The 23,530-nt window shown below is 42.1% G+C and overlaps 2 protein-coding genes across 3 annotated transcripts in view; one reads left to right on the top strand and one right to left on the bottom strand.

Moving 5' to 3' along the window:
* Positions 1-23,530, top strand: part of macrod2 (mono-ADP ribosylhydrolase 2) — a 580,362-nt gene that overhangs the window by 88,972 nt on the left and 467,860 nt on the right. The gene's annotated exons all lie outside the window — the stretch shown is intronic.
* flrt3 (fibronectin leucine rich transmembrane 3) lies at positions 1,732-11,620 on the bottom strand. Its single transcript, XM_060871808.1, has 3 exons — positions 11,339-11,620; positions 5,887-6,602; positions 1,732-4,880 (listed from the first exon to the last, which is right to left on the bottom strand). Exon 3 carries the CDS (start codon positions 4,849-4,851, stop codon positions 2,902-2,904), a length of 1,950 nt encoding a protein of 649 aa, XP_060727791.1. The 5' UTR covers positions 4,852-4,880; positions 5,887-6,602; positions 11,339-11,620; the 3' UTR covers positions 1,732-2,901.

The raw sequence follows: 23,530 nt of genomic DNA, 5'->3' as shown, positions 1-23,530 counted from the left end.
GTAATTCGGGTCGTATTGCCGCCTCGCACTTTAATCGATGAATGTTCCGTTGTAACAGTTACACTTTTGTGTATAGATGTCAGATCTGCCAGGAAAGAAATATTACTAAGGCTTAAGGCTTCTGCAGCTGACGGAGGTGTGATGTGGGTGAATATACACTTTGCCTTAGCTGCTTTTGTGTTCAGGGACCTACACACACACAAGGGTGCATTACTGCCAATAAAAAGTTAGATGAAAACCCATTAGGTTCATGATTTTTTTTTTCTATAACTCGGAACAGAGCTAACATCACCACTATACCGTGTGTACGTTCAGTACATCTTTCTAATCTTAAATGATTGAAAATTTCATTACGCTTAATGAAATCGTATCCTAACGGTGTTTCGGAATAATGTACAAAGCACAAAACTATATCCAGTTCTCTGTCTCTCAAACAAACACACTCACACACACACACACACACACACACACACACGCACGCACACACACATAGAGAACCGGACGCACACAATCTGCCTTTGTGTTCAGAAGATATGAGGCAGCGACATGGCACAAGGAAATTGCTGTGATCTCACCAATGTGACGTGAGCCTTAAAATGCATTGAAACCATTCCTCGTATCTTTTTTGAGAATTCAATAAGGGCGTAACGACAGGTCATTGATGCACTTGGCTTTAATGCTATTGCATTGTATTTTGAGTGCGCCTATAAGACCAACACTGACACAGATCAAGCCAAAAACTGGTAAAAGAGGAAAGTCAGAAATGTGCAGAGATTAAAAGATACCTTTTAAGCCATAGTCTAAATTATATGTAACTCTGAAATGTTGAGAGTATAAAAGTAATTTTTGTCCTCGATGACTGAGTAATGTTTATCCTTCAGTCTTTGTTTTTTTTTTCCACCAGGATAGAAGATAAAAATCCGGCGATTTCGTATAGGAGAATCGTTTCGGATTTTAGTCAGAACCTCAGCATTTTCTCTAAATTCGATCGTTATATTTGAGTATTATACTTTTATTCCTGGTGCTAAATTTATTTAACAGGATTGAAAAATGTGACTACAATTTTACAACAGAAAAAATAATTACTATGTTAATTTCATAATAATCTTATGTAGTGTTTGATCTATGTGATATAATACTAACGCAGACCAGAGACAAAACTTACAGAAAGTAAACATGCTCTTATTTTGCCATCAGGCTTAAAATTACATGTAACTTTTGAGTTGTACGACAACCTTTGACGTGTGTATCAACTGGCTGAACCATATCTGAACCATTAAACACAGCATAAGCTCATGAGGCTTTTTGTTTGAAGTTCTGTGATTGTAGAAGGTGCAATACTTAAAGTTTGGAACTAATTTGCAGCCTAAAGCAACTCATCTGAACTGTAATTAATGCTCTCTGAATGTGCGTACATGTGGGTGAGTGTGTGTGTGTCTGTGTGTATGTATATTCAGCCATATGCACACAGCTGAGTTTGTGTGTAAATGTGAATGGCACTTTGTGCATGGCATGACTGGGGCAGTGACAGGCAGCCCCAGTGGGGCTCATGTCACTTGCCGTATACTAGATCGTTATTAAACACATCCCCCCCTTGTGGTTGGCAGTCACGTGAAACCCTGCACCAAACTGTGCCTCATTTAACTCCTTCATGATTAGCCACACAAACGATTTCCTTCAAACACTCACCCTGCAATGTAAATGCATGCAAAAGAAGCGGAGGCCGCCTAGTTGATTTTGTCCACTTTTATTTTGCAATATGACCAATAGTTTATCATATTCAAGTGTGTATGAAAAAAGTTAACTCACCGATTTATTCTTTTAAAAAGCTAAATACAAGAAGCATTGTATCAAGGCACATACAAGACTGGCCAAAGGGCATATATATATGTATATATATGCACTTTGGTCTTCAGTTGGTAAGGAACAATTAACTTTCAGTTGTCGCAACATAAAAGTGGCTTGAACTTTGGAAAAAAAAAAATACAGATAATAATTATAAACAAAAATAGTTCACACTTGTATTCCAAGTAAAAAAATGAACCCATGTACGTATATCATATCTTTACCTCCCCGTCTGTGTTCCTCTTCAAAAGCATCATTTACAAGTACAATCAGTACACAACTGAGGCATCTTCCCCTGTTGACAGGAACACTGTCACTCAGTAGGCACCGGTCATTATTTCTGTGCTTTGCCGGTCCTGTGCTGGACGAGCATATATACCCAGCCGAGGAACACGTTACTGGGTTCTGTGCTGTGCTACCTCTCTCAGGAACAAAAGGAAGCAGTATATCTCCATACTCCAAAAATAGCAGAGACTTAAAGCCTGACAACACTGTTGAAATGTCAACTAAGATCCCTAACATATTCTTGAGGCTCTGTTAAACCGCAACACGTCTATGTTTGTCCAATACAGATAAGACGAAAAAAAGCTCTTCTACCCATTTAATCGACTGCGCCCTATATTCCCGTCGGCCTTTTTTTATTTTTTTTTTCTGAGAACGACATGGTGAAAATTATGACCTGTGCTTCTACAAGGTTCTCTAAACTCTGATTGTTTAACACAGCAATGAAAACCCACTTTCACAGTTGATATCTCAGTCGAGCACAAAGACTTTTTTTTAATTGGTCTGAAACCTTAAGCAAAGGATGTACAGTACAAATTACTACAAACCTCTAAAATATATAATTGCAGTTGTTGACAGCACACACTGAGGACTCAGTGATGGCCTGCAATTGTAGCCTTGTTTCTTTTAATAAACCGTCCTTAAATATAAATTATATGGCAAATGTACAGAACATTGCTTTCTCAGTCTTTTCAATCCAGTGTTTTGTAAAAGACCGGGCAGTCCTGATGTCAGTCACGCGTAATAAAACGTCTTTCGAATCTGCACACATTATCATGAATGGGAGTGGTCAGAATCTGGTATTCCACTGTCTCTGTAGCTTCTGTTGTTGAGACTGTTTTCACTGTGTGGACTCTTGTAAAGGTTTAAGCCATTAGGAGGAAAAATTGTGTGTATCACAAACTCTTCCTTGGACACTGGCATGTGATTTATGGGTATCATTTGAAAAGAAGTCTCTCTAATCTCCAAGATGGAGTTGTCCTTCTTTGTGCCAGCTTCCGCATAGTCATCCTTCCTCCTGCGCCCTTTATTGTACGTGCAATTCCTGGAAAACAAAGAACTATTCCTGTGGATGTACCAGCACACCAGTGCCAGCATTATGATGGCCGAAAGTGCCACGGCTCCTCCGATAATAGCAGCTAAAGGCAGACTAGAATTTTTGTAAGGCTCCTTCTCCTGCTCCCTGTTTAAGGTCGTAGTGGGGTTGTATGCTTTTAAGGAGCCCGTTTCTGTCTCTATGCAAACGGGTGTCTCATCTGACAGGTAAATATTACTGGTCTCCATAGGAACCATGCATATCCGATAGGAAGATTCGGGCTCCAGAGCTGTAAGCAGGTACTCCGTCCTATCCCCTGGCACGATGGTCTCAGTTATGGACCCGAATGCAGGGCTGTGGCCCAGTTTCAACCAGCTCAGCCGCAGGGCAGTCATTGGCTGAGATACCCTCCAGGATATGTGCACTGTGTCTGGAGTGCTGGATTTGACACTTATTGTGATAATCTTATGAGCTGGAGGGGTAGTACTGCGATAGTTCTTTCCAAAGTCTGGCCCCTTAATCACTGGTCTTTTAGTCACATAAAGTGGCCACTGGGGCCGAGATGGAGGCAGCGTGATGGAGACCGTGCTGGTCTCGTATGTCGGAGACACTTCTGATTCGGAGCAATCAAAGAGCTCTGTGGATAGATCCTTAATAGCCATTCCTTTGACCCTATCAGGACCTTGACACATGAAGCCACGCACATTGACCTTCGAGGGTAATGAGCGCAGCCAGTCTCGCACCCACTTCATTCTGCAACTGCACTGCCATGGGTTGTTGCGCAGCAGCAGATGGGTAAGGTTATCTAGGTCATCAAAGACCCCCATGGGCAGGCTGCTCAGTTTGTTGCCAGACAGATCCAGGCGGTACAGCTGGCGTAGGAAAGCAAAGGCACCTGCTGGTACCCTGTCTATATGGTTGTCCTGCAGCTGTAACTTCTCAAGGCTGGTGCCCGGCAGGTTGGCAGGTGGTGATGTGAGAGAGTTACGCACCAGTGAAAGCTCAGTCAGGTTGATCAAATTAGCAAAAGCCATTTCCCCAATTCCCCTGTTGTTCAAGAGATTGCCGTCCAGCACCAGACGCTTTAGATTGATCAGATCTTGCAGAGATACCTCAGAAATGGAGGAGATGCGGTTGTCATCAAAGCGAAGCTCCTCAATGGTCATGGGAAGACCAGAAGGAATGGTGCTTAGGTGATTACGCGAAAGGAAGAGTAACCTCAGGTGGTTGCTGTCTCGGAACGCTCCCTCCTCTATACTGACAGCGGACACGGAATTGTCGTCCAAGTGTAATTCCTCAATGAAGGGAATTTGTGCCAACGAGGCATGGGTGATGGTCCGGATGTTGTTTTCCTGAAGGTGGAGCTCTTTGACGTTCAGAGGAAGGTTGGTAGGAAACTCATCCAAGTTGTTGCAGTATAGGTAGATCTTCTCCACGTTGTTGAGTCTCCGTAGATCAGCAGGGATGCCTGCGCTCTTAATTCTGTTGTTCTGTAGGAAGAGGACAGTGGCATCCTGTGGGATTCCTGAAGGAATAGAAGTCAGCTCCCGGTCATTGCAGTAGATGAAAGTCCCATCACACCGGCACTGTGATGGACAGGAAGCTGAGGTCACCAGTGGATTGGCCAGACCCAGGAGAACCCCAGCTCTGATGAAGAAGACGAAGAAAGACTTGTACTGGCACGCCATTATTAATGTTCTCGGTTTGTTTGTCCTCCCTGAAGGAAAAGGAGAAAAAAGAATCAGAAGGCATTCTGAAATAATGACAACCCTTCTGTAAATAATTGCTGTTTGTGTGCATTCTGCCTTTAGCACATTTATGGTAATAAATATAATAATTCTAAACAAATATTGCAAATATACCACGACTGAAAACTAATTGGGAACAAGTGAAGAACAATGTCAACAGAATAAGCCTTTTCTTTCCTGAAATAGGGTATACAAAAAATAGAGCAAGGAAAATAAAAAGATGAAATAAAAATGGAGCCTGTGTCTGAATATCAAAACATATCTAATTAACGTGGAAGGATAGTCCAACTCAGACATGGATACAGATAAGAGATCTTTCAACCAGCTTTCTTTCCCTGAATGAAAAGCCTGTGTCACCGGTTTTATCTCTTACTGAGTGTAATGCAGACGAAGTCCTAGCTGTTGTAAAAATGTCTGCAGCAGGCCAGTGCATTTCAAAGCTGCCTTTCATACTAGCAGACTGTGCCGGATGAATGAACTTGGGTCTTGCTTGTTAGCTGTAGAAAAACCTGAGACAGGACTCACTTCTCTTCAAGGATTTGTCAGGTCAGACCTAATATACTACTGCCAATTTAAATCAAAATGCTGGAATGCTGCAATTCGAAACGCTGATATTATTTCTTGTGCTAAAGACTAGGATGTGAAATAGAAATGATTCGTTCATATGCCGGTGTATGGGATAAAGCGTCATATGCATGTGCAAAACTATGAAATGAATGAACGATGCTTTTGTAGATTGTCATTAATTAATAGATAAGAGCTCCTGCTCGAGTCAATACAGAAAAGACAAAAAAGTCAGAATAAATTCGGACACTACGTTGAAATGATGTGTAACTAAACCGAATGTTTTTTTTTTTTTTTGTCTATTTGTCTTTGACATTTTTTCTTCCCATAATCTCCTTTCCTGCATTCTTGTTAGAAACAAGAATGATCACTCGAGTAGAACACAGCACAGCTGAGCTGTAATGCGCATACCTGATTTAGAGGAGCCAGATAATCCTCTTCTTTCACCCAAAAATCCAGTGATGCCTTAAGCTCCCCCTTTCTTCTCTGCACTGTCCGAAGTCTTCTTTGGTTATATCCTGATCCAGCTGATCCTTGTTTGTACTACTGACCTCCTGCCTTGTACTGCAGTGTCTACAGTTCATACCATCAAAGGCTTTGTTGTAGATAAACCTCAGTAGAAAACTCCTCTGCTTCGAGACAGACCTCTAGTGCACTAATGCAGGCATGCAATTCAGATAATTAAAAAAAAGCAATAGGAAAAAAATCAGGGGGAGATAGAGAGGAAGTCCAGTGCGTGAAGAATCCTTTTTCCTTCACGGCGCAGTGGTTTGGACCCCTAATTAGACCCTTTTGTTAGTCTGGGCGACTCCTTTGTAGGGTTCCGGTATGTCCTTCGGCAGAATGGACATGACATCAAGAGCCCAGAGCCCACTTAGCCTGCAGGTAAAGGCAGGCTGAAATCCGAGTAGGCTCTCGTTCTCTGTTAGAGTTGGCCCCAAATCGTGTTCCTCCTCTCGTGGCAGGAGCATGAAGAAGGTATCCAGCCTGGTGGCTCTACGGTGGAAGAGGTTTGCTCACTTTCTCCTGTGTCGTGAAAGCATCTTGCGCCCCTTTGCTCTCCTTAGGAGCGTGAACCTCGCACGGTCAGGCGGCGGTTCATGCTGGTCATAACCTCAGGAAAGATCCTGTAAGATAGAAGGAAAGTGTTTGAATCGTGTCTGAAATAAAGCACTCAATTCTTTTCCTGAAAGCATGAGAAAATCGAAATCCCCATTCATCCTGGAGAGTGGTATTCCTCTAAACACATCATTGAAATTTTTCATGGTTGGTGTTTGAATAATGTTTTCACCAGACTGACGAGAGCCTCTTACAGGAGGCTGAAAGACTTTGAAAGTGTATTGAAAGTATTATTAGGTTTATTATTCTGTTTTTTTTTTCTCTTTGATGGTCCACATTGTTTGGGGGAAAACCCAGATAAGAGGAGACTCTCAGTGTTTGTTTAAAGAAACAAAAAAAGAAAACCAAAGAAGTATTCTTTTCCACAACCACCAGCTTGTGCCACCATGATTGTTTTCTCTGACCTGTCTGCCTGTGACCCTGTCAGCCCCTCCTCTCGTTCTTCTCTATGGAGACAGGAGAAAAGAATGTCTTTGCATTAGAAAGGCTACGGTGCTCAGGGGCCCTGCTGCGGTTACAGGGAAGCGCTCCTTCAAGTTCACTGTAGTTTGCGCTTTCTTCTTGGTTTTTTAAAAGTGCCCAGTGTGGGATTAAAACAAATATATTCTAGACCAGGAGAAGCAGAGCCATTTAGTTGGAATAGGAGAACGGAAAGTGGAAAAAACTAATAGGAACACTAAAACGTGTTCTCGGAGCAGGAAGTTTCAAAATTGGTTTGGTTTCTGAACCTATTTCAGTAACTGAAACTCTTTTAATGCAGCTTTCTGAAAGCCAAACTCTCAAATGCTCTCAGACTGCTTAAGAATGCATACGGTAGATTATTCAAAGCTCATCTTTGAGAGCTCATGAATATCCAAGCAAGAGTCCAAGCAAAAAATGTCACCTCAAGTGCACCTTCTTTTACCTGCTCCGTCTCCATGCCTGGGCCTAAAAAGAAGTCACTTTCCTTGCTAAGCCGAACGATCTCACAATCTACATCTCGCAACACAAAAGCTTGTGTCCTCAGTACGAAACCTTCCTCACATTGCAGCTTGTGTTGTGTAGAACGACGCTAGAGCGAAGCTACATGCATCTACGGCTCTGAACTGTTGTACCCTATGACATGAAGGAGATTGGAGAGCTTTGTAACTCAATTTGCAGGTCTATCGGTCATGCCTGATCACTTATATCCTAAAATCTTATAGGTGAGTTATTACAGTTTTAAATATGGGTGTGACCGTTCTTTATTTCAGACTAGAGATCCAAACAGTGTTTGTGCAATTTTGAGAAAAATAAAAAGAAGCCATTGCATGATATCCTCATTCAATCAAGAGGAAAGAAATAGATTTTCTTCTTCATTTGTAGAGCGGTGTATTTTAGACAGAGCCTTATTTCTTGTTTGTGGTATTTTATGTGGACACCATTTCAGAAGCCCTGCAGTCACATCATCGCAGTTTTAAATAAAAATAAATAAATAAAAGTTGCGGAGAGACTGACGAAGGGAATACACCATTCTGTTTAACACACCAGGTAACACCTATTGACTTGATGGAGTGAGCTAATCATTTCTGAGCTTTAGCTTGCTTAGCTGATTGCATTTTCTCTCGCTTCTCTCTGTTCTCATTGGATTTCTCAGAGCTGCATTGTCCTGTGCTAAAGAGGCACGAGGATTTGGGAACCTGATCTGAAACCCTTCTGCTAAGCTCCTCTGGTTGTGTTATCAGTTTTTCCTGTGGTTAAGTTTTGAGGTTTTTAGCTCTCTCTTCAAAGTTTGTGATCTTCTAAAAATTTCTCCAGATGAAGGTCTAATGATTGACGTTTCTCCTTATCATTCTGATAGGCTGCCTGTGCTGCGAGATCAGTAAGACCTGCTTCTGCTCCAGTGCACTACCCAAGCAATGCTAAATTGAGGATTTTTGTGTGTGTGTGTGTGTGTGTGTGTGTGTAGTTGAGAGAAGCACACCTTAACCAGCACTGAATGTTATTTAGTTTGTGTGTGAATTAAATGGCGTGATAAGCTGGCGCAAATTGTGTACTCAATTAATGTTGCCTTAAAATAAATAAATAAATAAATAAATAAGGTTGCATTATTTATTTAATGGATTTTCATTTTTTTTTAAGGTTTCCGAAGCATTATCCTTAAGTATACTAAGTATAATAAAACTTCAAGGTTAAATCCAACAGTACAGGCTTACAGTTTATATTGTTTATTAGTTTCTTAGTTAAAAGATTAATTTACATACAGTTTTTCAAAATTGCTTCATACTTTAACAGTAACTTAAGCGTCCATTTCATTTGTACCTCAGACTTCGTTTGCTTGTCCCGTACTGGGATGGTGGGTTCGCCATGTTGAATGTTATGTCTAATACTAGAGGTAACGCTGTATGCTTGTTTTTGTGTGTGGTGTATATGCTTATTTAAAATCAAACCAAAGCTAATTTAAAAAGGTTTGACAGTGCATGGGGCTCAGACATCGGTTGAGGTGCCTGGGCGACACAGGGGGTAGGCGTGGGGGTCTGTGCTCTTTTGAAGAGTCTGAAAAGGGTAAACGGTGCATGGCGTGGCAGCTGCGCTGCTTTTCCCCACTTGGGGGTGGTAGGAGCTTCAATATCAGGCCTTCATGGCTCACACACTCGCACACATGCAGAGCTGGTGCTTTAATTACCACATGTGCACCCCCTGCCAGGGTACATAGGGTTTCTGCTTCTGGACAATAGTAGATAGAGTCTAGGTTGATTTACAACTCTGTACAATCCATGCTTTCTCTCTGAAAGGAACAAATTGCTTCCTGTACTTATACAGAGGCTAAAATGCATTTCACTTCTCTATCTATCTATCTATCTATCTATCTATCTATCTATCTATCTATCTATCTATCTATCTATCTATCTATCTATCTATTATAACTTCCATCTCAATGATGATCATGAGTAAGATTGATTAATAATACTATATATTTTTTAGATTATATTTTCATAACGTATAAGGAACATAAAATTAAGTGTTGTTTCTGAAGGACATTTGCTAAAAGGCCCCACGGCCGGGTCAGAGGTCATCTGCGAACATGGGTGCTGAATTCTATTGCACGACTTCTTTTTGTCTGCCACACAAAAACGATCTCAGAAGTCTCGGGAGGCCCCAAACACACGACCATTTCGTGGCGAATCTCAGTGAATGTAGTGCATTCTGTAACAAAAGAGGAGTAAACGCAGGGTCTGGGCACCGTTAAATTGCTCTTTCTCGTTTAGTGACTTAACCGTTTGAATAAATGTGATTTTGATTTTTTTTTTGTAGTTTGGTTTGTTGACGTGATTATGCCGGAGAAATTAAATATGGGCCTAACGTTTAGTACCTCGCTCATGACTCTCTGCTTACGTCCCTTCTCAAACCTGTTTGCTGTGTGTATAAATCTAAAAAAAAATAATAATAACTCTAGATATTTCAAGTCTTGTTCAATGTACAATTTTTGATTTTTCTAGCTTTGTAATCAGGACGAATTAGCTGTGTACTACAGCATGAGCTGCTCATGTCTGGCCTGAGCTGAGCTGAGCTTTGGCTTGTTAGACAGACGCTATTTCAGCCTGGACTATTGGTTTGACATCAGCTGTCTGAAATCCCAGGTTAGGCCGCTTAAACCCAGGGAGAAAGACAACACATTCTTCAACTCTTAAAGCCACTCAAGCCACTGACCACAAATAACACACATCACATCAAGACAGTGATATTTTGGCTCGCTTTGTCTGCCTGTGATATAAAAATATAACCTTACGTTATATGAATTTGCCTATGAATTGAATGAATCCACTACTATTTTAGTCACTTGTGATGGTCCTCTGTGTTACGTCTGTCGCGTGGTATAGTGTCTGGGCTTGTAATAAAACGATGCGCACCGATTCCGAGCTGCGCCGCAAAAATCCAGCACCAGCAGCAGCAGCCGGCGCTGCGTGCGTGCGGTTTATATCTCTATTTAAAAAACAATACAAATAGCAACGCTTTGGACTTGTACTCGTTAATAGTATTTTACAGGAGGACTGGGGCTGTTTTATAGTCGAGGCAGACTGTGATATGCTACTCGTACCCGCGTATAGTGTGTTTGAGATCGTGGAGCGCGGAGCTGCGCGCATCCCCGACTCTGCGTAAAAGCCTGTCTTCCTCCGCGACGCTTTCAATCGATGTCAAATCTCTGCATAATTCCCTAGAAGAGCTTTTTTTTTAAACGAAAACTGGGTGTTTATCCATTTTGGACGCGCGTAATAGACTCTATCTGCTCTGCAATTCAGGCAAAAGCCGCTAATAAGAAGGAAAAAATACGACTGATCCGGTATTGTACCAGCGGATAGATTATATGGGAAAAATCAAGTTTTACCGAATGATTTAAGGCAAAATAAATAGTTAACAGAGCAGTGCGTTTACTGCGTGCAGGGAGAAAGTGCATACTTTATTGCTAACGCCTTATTTTTTTTTCCCCCTCTCCAATTATTACATCCCAAAGGCTAGGACAGGGATCCAAGCGCAAAATCCGTGTTGCACTCTAAAGCCAGTGTAATAGATCTGAAATGCGCATTTACTCTGTCTATGAGGAAGACCAGCTCGAGCTGTATAATGACACTGGAACGATCAAGAGAGCAAATCTTTTCCAAATTGCTTCGAGAGGAGTTTCGTGATAGATCACGCAGGTGACCGGCTCCTGTTTTTTTTGGGGGGGGATGTTCAGTGTTTTTGCGTGAATCAGAAGAAGAATCAGAACCCATAAATAAACACTTACCTGCAAAGCATTCATGCAAAAAAAATACGAAACTTAAAGAAATATCCTCCAACAAATATACGAGTCAGTCCACAGTGTATATATCCAGCGTCTTAGAAATCCAAAGTATTAAGCCCAGAAGTCGCAGAAGAGAGAGTTGTGTTGGTGTGTTATTGCGTCCAGCACATGTATTCACACGCGCTCACACGCACACACACACACACACACACACACACACTCCTTGGCAAATAACGACAGGGAGAGAGAGAGAGAGAGAGAGGTTGAGAAGATTCAGCAGGTCTGTTCAGCTGCCTGGAGCTCACTATAAGTGTGAAGTTACATCTGCCTCCAGCTCTGCCTCAGCCCTGGTGCTGATGTCATCCAGAGGAGGGGCTTCACACTTTCCTTTGCCTCCTCCTCTTTGTCACTCTCCCTCTCTCTCTCTCCCTCTCTCCCTCCCTCCTTCCCTTTCTCACTCTTATAGCTTAGCTAAGATTCACACGAGCGAAAAATGTGCTTTCCGGGCACTAGGGGGCGTTAGAGAAAGGAAGATGATCAGGGTGAAAAGGGCCCTTAAGAGCCGTTTCTGGAGTGGACACTTCTTGTGCTGGAGGAATAAGAACCACAAGGAACAGTGTGTGAATGATACAGACGCAGGACTGCAAGGATTATTGCATGTGTTTAATGAGAAACAGGGATGTATTTCTCTGTGTGTGTGTGTGTGAGACAGAGAAAAGAGACAGACTTAAATAAATTAACCTCTGTGTTTCCCAGCACGCCACGTTTGTTTTTCGCGAGGCAGGCGCTATGGTCATATTAACCGTGCTCGTGAGCTATTAAATTCAAAGTCCGGATGGAAAGCCAATCTATTTCCTGACCACACAGACACTATATGCTTTATTCATCCAAATTTTCTTTTTCCACTTCTGACCTGATGACTAGGACAAACTGCATATTAAGAAGCCGAAAATTAACGTCGACAAACATTTACCTGGAAAAAAGTCTAAATTCTATTTACTATATTACATCCAATATCACACGGTCATCTCATTAACCGCCTTGATGGAGACCAGACGCTTCTGAGCAATCGCAAGAATTATTTTCTTTTCGCCTCACCTAAGCTTCATTCTATATCTTCATGCCATCATGAAACCCAGTCTGTTTTAACCATCATAGCAGGTCCTGATGTGTTAATCATGGTAATTTGTGAACAAACCGGTTGTGAGTAACATTTCCTGACTCTAAAATTCTCTGTGAACTGTTGAGCTTCTTCGTGAGTTGTCTCGGATTTCAGACGTTTTTGCTTTTGTCCTGTTCTTTTTGCTTTGTTTACTATAACGACCGTCCGTTTAATCCCTGAAGCACACTTAGGACAAAGTGGCCCACTTCTCCTATAGGTTTTGTGGTATTCTTTGCCCTTAAGTGTCTTTGCCCTTTAGTTCAGACTGAGACAATATGTCACATGACCTTAGTAAAAAACCGACACACCATGAAAAATTTTCAAATTTAGCCTCGAGGCGTGTTCTTGCTTTTCCCATTTTTTTTTGATGCGTGTTTCAGCTTTAGGCGTCGTATTTTTGGGATCAGAGGTCAAGAATAAGGGATGATTTAAAGGTGGCAAGAGTGTCAAGACGCCGGACATCGTGGATAATTCTCATCTCTTTGGTTGTGCCACGATTCCAGATCTTGCTTTGTACCCCATCTGTGGCTTTCTTCCTTAAATCTAACCCGACTCTGTCTGTCATCAGCCTCTGATTGACTCTCAATCTTACAAAGAGCACTGGGGGAGAGACCTACTCGGGTCCGGTTACCTCTGCCTTATTGGCAGGGAGGGGGGAAAGAAGACAAGACATGTGCAGCCTCATCTTTCCCGAGGATGCAATTTACTTTATCTGGCCCATCTTGGTGTGTTTTGACAACACTCGCGGCTTTGAGGGAAACAGCCTGCCTCTCTGTTTCCTCTCCTTTCCTGTCTTCACTTGTATGTTAAAGCAGAGCTAACGTCATTAAAACACTTGATTCGGTTAAGTGTACGAGGGCTTTAAGAACTTTAAGATAGAGTAGATGCCAGGGGATTGCATGCTGTCTCTTCTCAGGGACCTTCCTGCATTCCTGAGCGAAATGGAATTGATGCAATTTCCTCAAATAGTATCTCTATATTTATACGATAGATCTGAATATGAATGACAAAATATTCTGGGAGATATTACCATCTTAATACTAAAGTACAGTTACAGATTCATCTGAGTCGGTTTCAGCGATTTGCATCCTTTGTTCCTTTAACAAGTTTGGTCATGCACTAAGGCTAGCATCAGGTAGTTTGTGACATGCTGCTGAGGTGTTATTTTAGAGCTAAAGAAATTAAATGTCCTTTAAATCAACTTTAAATTATCTTATTATACACCCAGGGTTTAATTAGAGAAGTCGCCGAATCACATGTTTACTGCACTAAGTTGAAGCAAAGCTTGTTCTGAAACCGAATCAGGAGTCATTGACTCATTAAAGGTAACGAATCACACGTAAAATTAAACAGTTTTCATGACGGTCTTTCTGCTTGAAAACTCTCAAAGCCAAATCGAGTAAAAGGAAAAAAAAAAAAGGCAGACAGGAAGTAGTTAGAAAGTGAGGAACGTGTACATACAATGATGATGATGTCAGCAGCATCCAGGCGATATTTCAGCTCGATAGGCGAGACAGAATGTAGATGTGTGTTCGCACGTATGCGTGAAGGTGTCGTGACTCTGTACTGAGCACCATACTGAGCTGCTGTTAACATGGTGTTACAGTATGGCTGATGTGATAGCACCATTGTTTGCACCAGCCTTTGACATCCTTACTTGCAGGATGTCCCTTTTCTTTCTCTCTTTTATTTTAATGCACATCCCATATGTTGAGGCTTAACTCATGTTCTCCCTGGAGACCTGATGAGAGTGAGAAGGAAGCTCCTCAAACCATTCAAGCCTAAAAAGAAAGTGACTTCCTGCTGTCTTGGGTCCAAAAACCTTAAACCAGGTTCCCTGTCAGGATTCTTAGCCTTGTGTATTTGCGCTGAATCCTCTCTGCTGTTTCCTTTTGTCCCGGCTGCTTGTTTTTTTAAGTCTTCCCTTGTCTTTAGCGGGGTTAAAGGAGGGTATTGATGGGGGGTGAAGGGGTATGGGGGAAGGAGCTGACTTGTCAACTGCGAGGAGACCTCTGGACCTCCTGTAGCTTAATGAGCTTTCAAAACAATGGCCTTTGATCAGATTAGGGGAAAAAAAAAAATCCCCCTCCCTTCCTTTAGCTCTGTCTTTTAGCCTTATCAGCACCAAGAGAGAGATAAAAAGATGGCATCACTATACAATGGCTTCCCCAGTAATGCTATTCTGCTTTTGCGTAGCTCACTGGAGCACCTCGCTCTCCACCCTGTAATTGGTTTACTGTTTCACTCCTAAATCTCTAATTAGCTCACACACCGTATCCTCACAACCTAAAGGTATTGCCGCCTTGAAGAATGGCGTCTATTTTGCTTCATCATTTGAATTTTAAAAGAGCAAAGGACGGTGGTTTAAGGGTTTCTGCTTCTTTAAATAGCTCACAAACCCTGAATGCCTTGAAACTACTGGGATGATAGAAACAAATTTCTTATCTGCTGTGACTGGATTTTTTTATTTATTAACCGTTGAACGTAAAAGGAAGTTTGCCTACGCTCTTTGTTAGTGAAGATTAATGCTATCACAAGCCTGCGGTTATAAGCACACACATGGGAATGATAGATCAGGTCGATAAAGGAGTGTTGTTTGTCCACAAGGATCTGATTAGTCCAGCTCATCTGGCTTTGTTTGACTAACTGGGGTCATCTGCCAAATTTGCTTTACAAACCAACCAAGAGTCTAAGTATGTAAAGTCGATTTGAGTTTGTTTATCTGTTTATCCCGGAGGAAGGAAATAACTGTGGATATGCTAATGAGCACGGCGTCCTAACAACTTTTACTTTATCGTCTTCCATCCTAAATAAATTCAGTTTCGCCAACTTTCTGTTCTCCCTCGCACAATGTTCTTAACTTCAGTAATTAAATGAAAATAAAGTGAAACTGTTATTCACAGCTGTTTATAACAGCTTTCATCATTAAGGCTACACATACAAACACACACACACACACACACACACACACACACACACAAATGCTTAAAACCACAGTATTTTACATTAACACATCAACACATCTGCCGTGAATCAGCATGGTGGAAAATCACATGCTGGAAACAGTGTGGTCATTTAAAAAAAAAAAAAAAAAGTTACGTCGTCTATATTATAATCGTATAACTGGAGAGACCAAACAAAGAGGGAAAAACGTTGAGAAAAAAAAAAAACAAAAATTAAACGTCCGAGCGTCTCGTTTATGAGCTGTTCTAGGATTTTTTTTTGTCGTTACGTACAAGTGGAAAAATCCCGGAAACGTTAACAGCTAAGAGTGAGTTAAGGCACGGCCCACAGCGCAACCCCTCACTCCAGCTTATTCACATATCCCCGAAGAGCGAAAGGGCTGATTATCAGCTCGCTTCCGTCCTAGACAGAGCGGGTGACTCGGCACTCTGAAAGCACAAAGGGGTGAAATTCGAAGCCATCGTTCAGCATCGGAGGTGTTTTTCCTAACGCCCGAGAAGCATCTAAGTGCTGTGAAGGTGCCCAGTCATGACACCGTGCCCAGAAATCCTTCAGACTCAGAGTATCAGATGTTGCTCTTGTCTTTGTCGGGCGTCTTCTCAAAGCAAAACGGCGAGAAGGGGTTTACGATAGGGGGAAATGAGAGACGTTCCGTCAACACTAAGCCGTGTTTATAGTCCTCTTCCTCCATTAGCGACTGTCAGTTGGGTTGAGGGCTTGGAATTTTTTGCCACCTTTTAGAAGAGCGGATGATTGACGGTTCCTACGTTTTCCTCTTGGGCCCGTCGGGAAGAGAAGTTGTACTCGTCACCTCCGATTGCGTCGTGTGAACAAGTGGACTTTTTTGACCCGAGTCAAGTTCATCCTTAAATCCGGGTGCCGTCGAAAAGGCTCGTGTCTTGGGCGCATATTAAGAATAATCCAGTGCTTTAGGGAATTATTATCGACAGTGCATCAGGGCATCTTTTATATTCTCAGCGTGATCTGAAACATGCTCCTGAAAGTGAGCTTTATGAAGATGCACGACTTGCAAATGTAAAATCATTTTTCTAGTCCTCGTGGGCTGATTATGATATCACGGCGGGATGAGATTCAATCCTCCGCCATTAGCATGGGCTGCCGCTGAGAAACGGAGACTAGCGCCAGCTCCATGCTCAAAGAGAAGGTCAGGCTAATAATGTGAAGATGGTACATCTGACTGCATGTATATAGCTGGAATTACAGGCGTGCTGAGTTAAAAGAAGTCTTAATGTTTTTCGAAAGTCCTTGCCAGTGTGTGTAACTAAATGCGAGGGTGTGTGTGTGTGTGTGTGTGTGTGTGTGTGTGTGGCTTACTAGCTCTCCTGGAGGCATCATTCGTTTTCTGTCATCCTGTTGTTTTTTGCTGAGCTCCTCGCAGTATTTTACATGTCTTAGCCTTGGTAGGAAGAAAGGCCCATTACCATCTGAGGCAAAGCGCTGCCTCCTAAACCCCACCCGTCACTAAGAGATAGATGGATGATGCGGATCCATGCAGTGCTCTTTTAAAGCGGAGAGAAGGATGGTGCTTCTGGTGTTGAGGGGAGAATAGAAGAGGACTGAGGCACCTCGGTTTTGGCATTGATTTATTCATCTCCAAGGCTCTCCCGGTTTCCTCTGCACTGCTGACTCAGTGACTGTACTCCTCCCTGTGACATTAAACTGGAGTTTGCATGAGAAAAGGGAAGGAAATCTTGAGCGTGTGTCACCTCCTAAACTGCTCGGTCAGACAAAAGCAGCGACGTCCTAAGCGACGTATGGTATGGGGATGGAACCGAATACGAATAAAGATAATATGTTCAAAATATGGATGCAAATACGGCTACGAATAAAAGGTGTCCTTTTTACTTCCAGAAAACTTTCATGTAATTTCCAGGTTGCCAGATTCGGACAAACACGGAGGCCGTCGTCGTTCAGAATGAGCAGCGCTCATCTATTCATCCTTAGTGACCGCCTGGTCGGTTGTGCCGATTTAGATCAGGCTACTTTTTATGAAATAGAACTAAAGGAATTTTTATAAATACAAATAACAAATGGGACTCATCTCTAGTGATGCGGCTGAGGTTTATGCTAAGCCCGTTTTGGTGTTAATCCCGATCCAGACAAGGCTATTTTGCCCTATAGATATATTGGCACTGGGTTATACTCCTACTATACGAAGTTAATCTTTAAAGCCTGAGGGGAAAACATTAGTGCAGAGATGTTCTGTGTCAGATTGATTGAGAATTAAAATCTTTATCTACCCCAGTTGACTTCAAGCATCTGGAGTCGAATGAGTAACCTTCGGGACAAACATGGCGTAAACACTTAGAACAGATAGAATTTTGTGTATGTTTACGATTTGGGCAGTGGTGGCTCAACTGGTTAAGGCTCTGGGTTGTTGCTCGGAGGTTCAAGGCCCGGCACAGCCAAGCTGCCACTGCTGTCCCCTTGAGCGAGGCCCTTAACCCTCTCTGCTCCAGGGGCGCTGTATCATAGCTGCCCCTGCACTCTGACCCCAACCTCCTCAGTTGGGGTATGTGAAGAAAAGTATTCCACTGTGCTATAATGTATATGTGGCTTTCATGCCCCGTTCTATTCTATTCTATTCTATTCTATTCTACAATGTCGGCACAATCGTCTAAATTCTCAACAAAACATTTACACTAGAGGTCTTCCACCAATATGCTGAATTCCACCAACAAACCAAGCAAATTACATTTAGTTGAGTTACAGCGGTGTTTGTAAAAGAAGCTGTAGATGTCTAGTCCTTTCGTCAATAATTTTGGGTTAAAAGCATATCTGTGGGTGTTATATTTTTGCACTATTGCTACAAACTCTTTTGGTAAAGAACAGTTTTGGTAAGACTTTCTAATTCTTTCTCAAGAATTTTCAATAGATGGTGTTGCATAGGTTGTATTGGTTCTTTTGTTTTCCAGTAAAAACCTCAAAATCCCGACAGCTTTACATGTGAGATTGTTCTCTTGTGTTTGTGACTGCTGTAAGCGAGTAACGGTGTGTACCGGCGAGTGTGTGTGAGAACCAGTTCAAGGCTTGCAGGTGACAAACAGCCCTCAGCGTGACTGAGCTTGGAATACCTTCATAGACACTGCTGATTAAAAATGGAAATGTCTCTCACCTCGGCACGTACAGCGGACCAATTACAAACGCCTGGCCGACTGACTTGAATCACAGATGGCTCACGCCTATTGTCTGTGTAAGTGTGTGAGCTTTCTGTCTTTAGTTTTTGGAGGATTCCAGCAACTCTATCTATTACACAGCTTAACCCCAGCATTCTAGAGTTGTTTGGCTTTGTTTTTCCTAAGCCATGACCTTGTGCTGCAAAGAAGAATGGAATGGTTTATAGAGGAAACGACACCCTCTTGGATAATAAAATGAGGTCTTTTTTCCCCGATTGTGAGATAATTTACTGCTAGGAATGTGGAGTACGATTTCTGAAAATATTAACGCCACAATGCTGACATGAGCATTTAACTGTACAATTTTTTGGAAAAACAAACCATGGGAAACCGCTACACGAACGGGGGAGACCCAGTAGTCGGGTTTTTTTGGTGTACGCTGGATAATGTTTGGTTTGTGTGTGATGTGATGGTTCATTCATTCATTCATTTTCTACCGCTTATCCGAACTACCTCGGGTCACGGGGAGCCTGTGCCCATCTCAGGCGTCATCGGGCATCAAGGCAGGATACACCCTGGACGGAGTGCCAACCCACCGCAGGGCGCACACACACACTCTCATTCACTCACGCAATCACACACTACGGACAACCTTCCAGAGATGCCAATCAACCTACCATGCATGTCTTTGGACCAGGGGAGGAAACTGGAGTACCCGGAGGAAACCCCCGAGGCACGGGGAGAACATGCAAACTCCACACACACAAGGCGGAGGCGGGAATCGAACCCCGACCCTGGAGGTGTGAGGCGAACGTGCTAACCACTAAGCCACCGTGCCCCCTGATGTGATGGTTTTTATGTAAAAAAAAAAACCATATGATGATCTCAAGCTTCTCTAATATACCAAGAGTATTCTTTATACGTAGTCTGCCAGGTGATAGACACGTACACCCGGGACGAGACGAAGCTCCTAAATGATGCTTGACTTAACCCTAATAGGATTAGCGCTTAGCGAAAAAGAAGCTGTCTTAGCAGACTCTAAACTCTAAATTCTTTAAACCTTTGCGGAAAGATGGACCCGATCAAGGCAGAGGAGGTCTGAGCAAGCCTCAACGTGATGAAGAGGTCGGTTGAAGCCATGCAATCCGAGGTCTTAACTTCATGGCACTCCATCAGAGAGGCAGTAAAGTGCTCTCTGCTTGTGTTTGCACGTTTCATATTCTCCTCTATTCTCTGTTCCTTCAAAAATAAATAAATATAAAAACCCATTATTTTTTATTAGTTGTTTTCTTTCACATAACTTTTGTCCTCTGAGCGGACAAACGCATAATTCCTATTCTCTCAGGGTTTTAAAAGCAAATAGCTTGGCTTATGTGTATTCACTTAGTGTTCCCTCTTCTGAAGTTCTATCCCTCGGTGACTAGACTGGAGACACATGTTAACTCACAAGATCTTTTCAGTACTTAGAAACAGTTAGCCTCTTGAGCTGTGGCATTTCTTTACTTCCCAGTCTTTCAAACAATGCTCTTAAACAAGAGAATGATGGGATACTATTATCGTCATCTCAAACATTTTTGCCAGTGACTAAATCGTTCTTGAAATCGTTGTTGAAATGTTTGTTTTCCTGCTAGGCCTGATTTTTAATCAGTGCACACACTCAACCGATAAGACCGCGTCATGCAAGATTGCTTTTTTTGACTACAGCTAACTGTAAAATATCCATTAAGCAGTAGTATGAACCCGGGGATGACGGACTCAAAACATCGTCGCGTTTTACCACCACAAGCACGTGGCTTTTACCAAAACGTCTAAGTAACCAAGCGTAAAGTTAAAAATTGTCTCAGGCACCAACTAGAAGATTAAACATGGCCGATCACGATAGACCAAACGTTTGCTCAGGGACTGTGGCAGTCATGCTGTAAAACACAGCTGTGTGTCATTAGCATAGCTTTGGAAGTTAATACCATGTTTTTGAATAATTGGACCCAGAACAGCAGTGGACCCAGAAAAGAGCCTTGTAGAGCACAAAACTTGATTTTTCTATGCGTAGAGAAGCGAGCAGTTCTCTTAAGTAAAAAGAATTTTTTTTAGTATGTCTAGAAGATCTGTGGTATAAAAAAAAAGCTGTATTGAGATCAAGTCATTTCAAACAACAACACGCTTTCCTGACCAAGAGTTGGGGCTTTTATTGATATGTGATATGAGCTGCTATTGCTACCATTGCGCTACCAATTTTTTTTTTATTAGGATCTTAGAAATAAAGGCAAGGTTTGCATTTGGTCTTTAGTTTGATAACTGACAATGGAGGAGTTTATCAGCAGAGTAATATGTGAGAAGTCAAACTCTCCAAGCCAGGATGAATCGTATGGAACATTTATCCAACTGTTTGCTCACACTAATGACTTTTAACCACATGCCCTTTTCCAAATCACCCCGGACACAGGTGGTGCCTCAGTACCTCCTCCTCCCCCTCGTAGCGATCGGGATGGATGTGCCTCGTTTCTCGGTTGTTGATGTTAATTTGAGACGTCGTAGCACTAGTGTGACAGGAGCACAGGCTTTATGGATATTATATGTCTAAGCAGGGATCGCTGGAGGCAGCTGTGAATGGGCTTTCTCATGGACGCTTGCATGCTTATCCCATCATTTCTCTCCCATTATTTAATCAGTCAGAGCAGGTTGGGGAAGGCACACCGCTCCCTCGTTTTCTCAGTCTGGATCTTTGCTGACGGACATCGCGGTGCTAGATTTCACGCCTGCAGTGTCTCTGCTGAGAAGTGGGTGAGATCGGAGGAGTGACGCTTCACAGTGGATGAGGATGAAGCTTCTACTGGACGCTATGGGAATGGGACTTTTTTAAAAAATTCTTTTCGGTTCATTATTTCAGACACCAGGTGCAAACACACCTGCAATAGAACGTCTGTCTCTGGTTAATTGGAGTGCATTATCCTCACTAATGAATATTCTCTTCTTGGCTCAAAGTGGAGCATTACTGCAATCTCAGGAAGGCCCAAGAGAGCCAGCCCCTCTCTTCTCTCTCTTTCACTCCTCTCTCAACCCTTCTTGACTGCATTATCACAAGTGCTTATTATTGATTGCCTGTACAATCATAAATTGCATCCTGTTTGTGTGAGGAAGAGGTTGATAGATGGTTGCACTTCATATTTGTCTTTTGGCTGCATGTATATTATGTCTCCAGAATGCCATTCAGAATATTTTAAGCAGAGACATACAAATGTAGTTCTAACGAAGCATGGGCGGGTTTGCCAAATGTCTAATCAGCGGTTTGGGCAGAAATTAGCAGACGCTAGCTGATTTACATATCGTAATACAATCCATACAAATACAGAACGCTATCGGTTAAGGCATTCCTAAGGTAAAATGTTTTTTATTCCCTACCATTTGACAACAGAGTTTGTTTCCTGTTCAGATGTTTTATTGAGTCAGAACGCTAGGAGATAACACCAGGAGATAACACATCATTCGTGTGATGGAGAGATCGGCCCCTCGCAGCTACGAAATTTTCCCACGTGCACTGAATCATCCGTGCCCTACATATTTAATAGTTTTTTTTGGATCTCATACTAGTTACAAACAGAAACTCTGCTGTGAAACCTCAAAACCTGGAAGCTCCGATCAGAAACGTTCGTTCCGACGAGACCGCGCCTGACTAATAGCGAGCATGATAAATGTTGCACGATTTAATAGGGATATTGTTATTATTCCGTAGATCTTGTTGTTGCATTATTAAAGACCAGTCTGTTGAGGCAGGACGATTTTTTGATTGAAGCATTAAACAGACGCAACCGCGAGAAAGCACTCTTTCTCCCTGATGGGCAGAGAGCTGCTTGTTGAATGATGTAATGATGGATGGTATGATACAGTGGATGCTCAGTCTCGCTGCACTCCTTGCTTTCAGAGTAAAGCTCTTGTGCTGCTCATGTTGGTCCATTTTCCCTCTGGCTTCCGCATAATCCTGAAAGAGCCGGTTAAAGCCCTGTTTGAACAAGTGACAGGTACATAGGAGGATTATGTTTATTTGGCTGTCAGTCAAACATGCAAGTGTGCATGCTTGTGCATGTCTGTGTTTTTCTGAGGATGGATAGGTCGCCGAAGATGATTTATGTCTCTGCAAGTCCTGCTGGGGATTAACAATTTTATAATTACATCTCTGACTTAAACCAGGTCTTAATATTTGCATTGACATGAAAATCTGGTGAAAATGACATGCCAGAGGAGTTAAGTCTCACTTTTACTACATGAACAGACAAACTGGACTTTTTTTCTCACTGTGTCATAAGGACTGCAGTAGACTTTTGTGCCTTTTTAAAAAAAATTCTTTCCATTTTTTTTTAAACCTGCCCTGCTGTGTCCTTCTCTCATAAAACCCTGACTCTTTGTCTGGCATACAAACATATCAGTTTTCAGCATATAGCAAGCGTTAACTAAGACATTTTATCTCACATATTATTTAAAAACTTTTGCCCTGTAACAGTCTATATACATTTTTAAGTATATGTCATTATAACTGCTGATTTTTTCGTTCTTTCTGATTTGGTGACCGCCAACTATATAGTACAGTGTATATAGTATAACCCCGCATTATCCACCATCTTCTGCATACATCAGCTCCACAGATGCATATGATTGGCTAGTTTCAGTGTGATCGACAAGGGAAAGTGAGTGTCATCTATCTCACCTAGAGAAAACGGACAATTTTACTCTTTGGATCATGGCTTGGGATTTAAACTTGATGACAGGGGAACAATTTATTTTTATTGCTCGTCTCGTACAAATAAAACACATTACACTATTTGTAAATTTTGGTCTGAGTCGTCACGTGATATGCAACGAAACGTACCAAAGAACTTGGTGTTTATTTTCTTGAGGTTAATAAGATGGGGATTCAAGCCAAACCATTGTTCATGCAGC

Source organism: Tachysurus vachellii, chromosome 6 (assembly GCF_030014155.1).
Source record: "Tachysurus vachellii isolate PV-2020 chromosome 6, HZAU_Pvac_v1, whole genome shotgun sequence".
In the NCBI taxonomy this organism is placed as follows: Eukaryota; Metazoa; Chordata; class Actinopteri; order Siluriformes; family Bagridae; genus Tachysurus; species Tachysurus vachellii.
Note: the sequence above shows the minus strand (reverse complement) of the source record. Positions and strands in the feature narration are given on the sequence as shown.

What these genes read in the sequence shown, in the direction of transcription:
- flrt3 (XM_060871808.1), bottom strand. Translation starts at nt 4,851, where the DNA reads ATGGCGTGCCAGTACAAGTCTTTCTTCGTCTTCTTCATCAGAGCTGGG.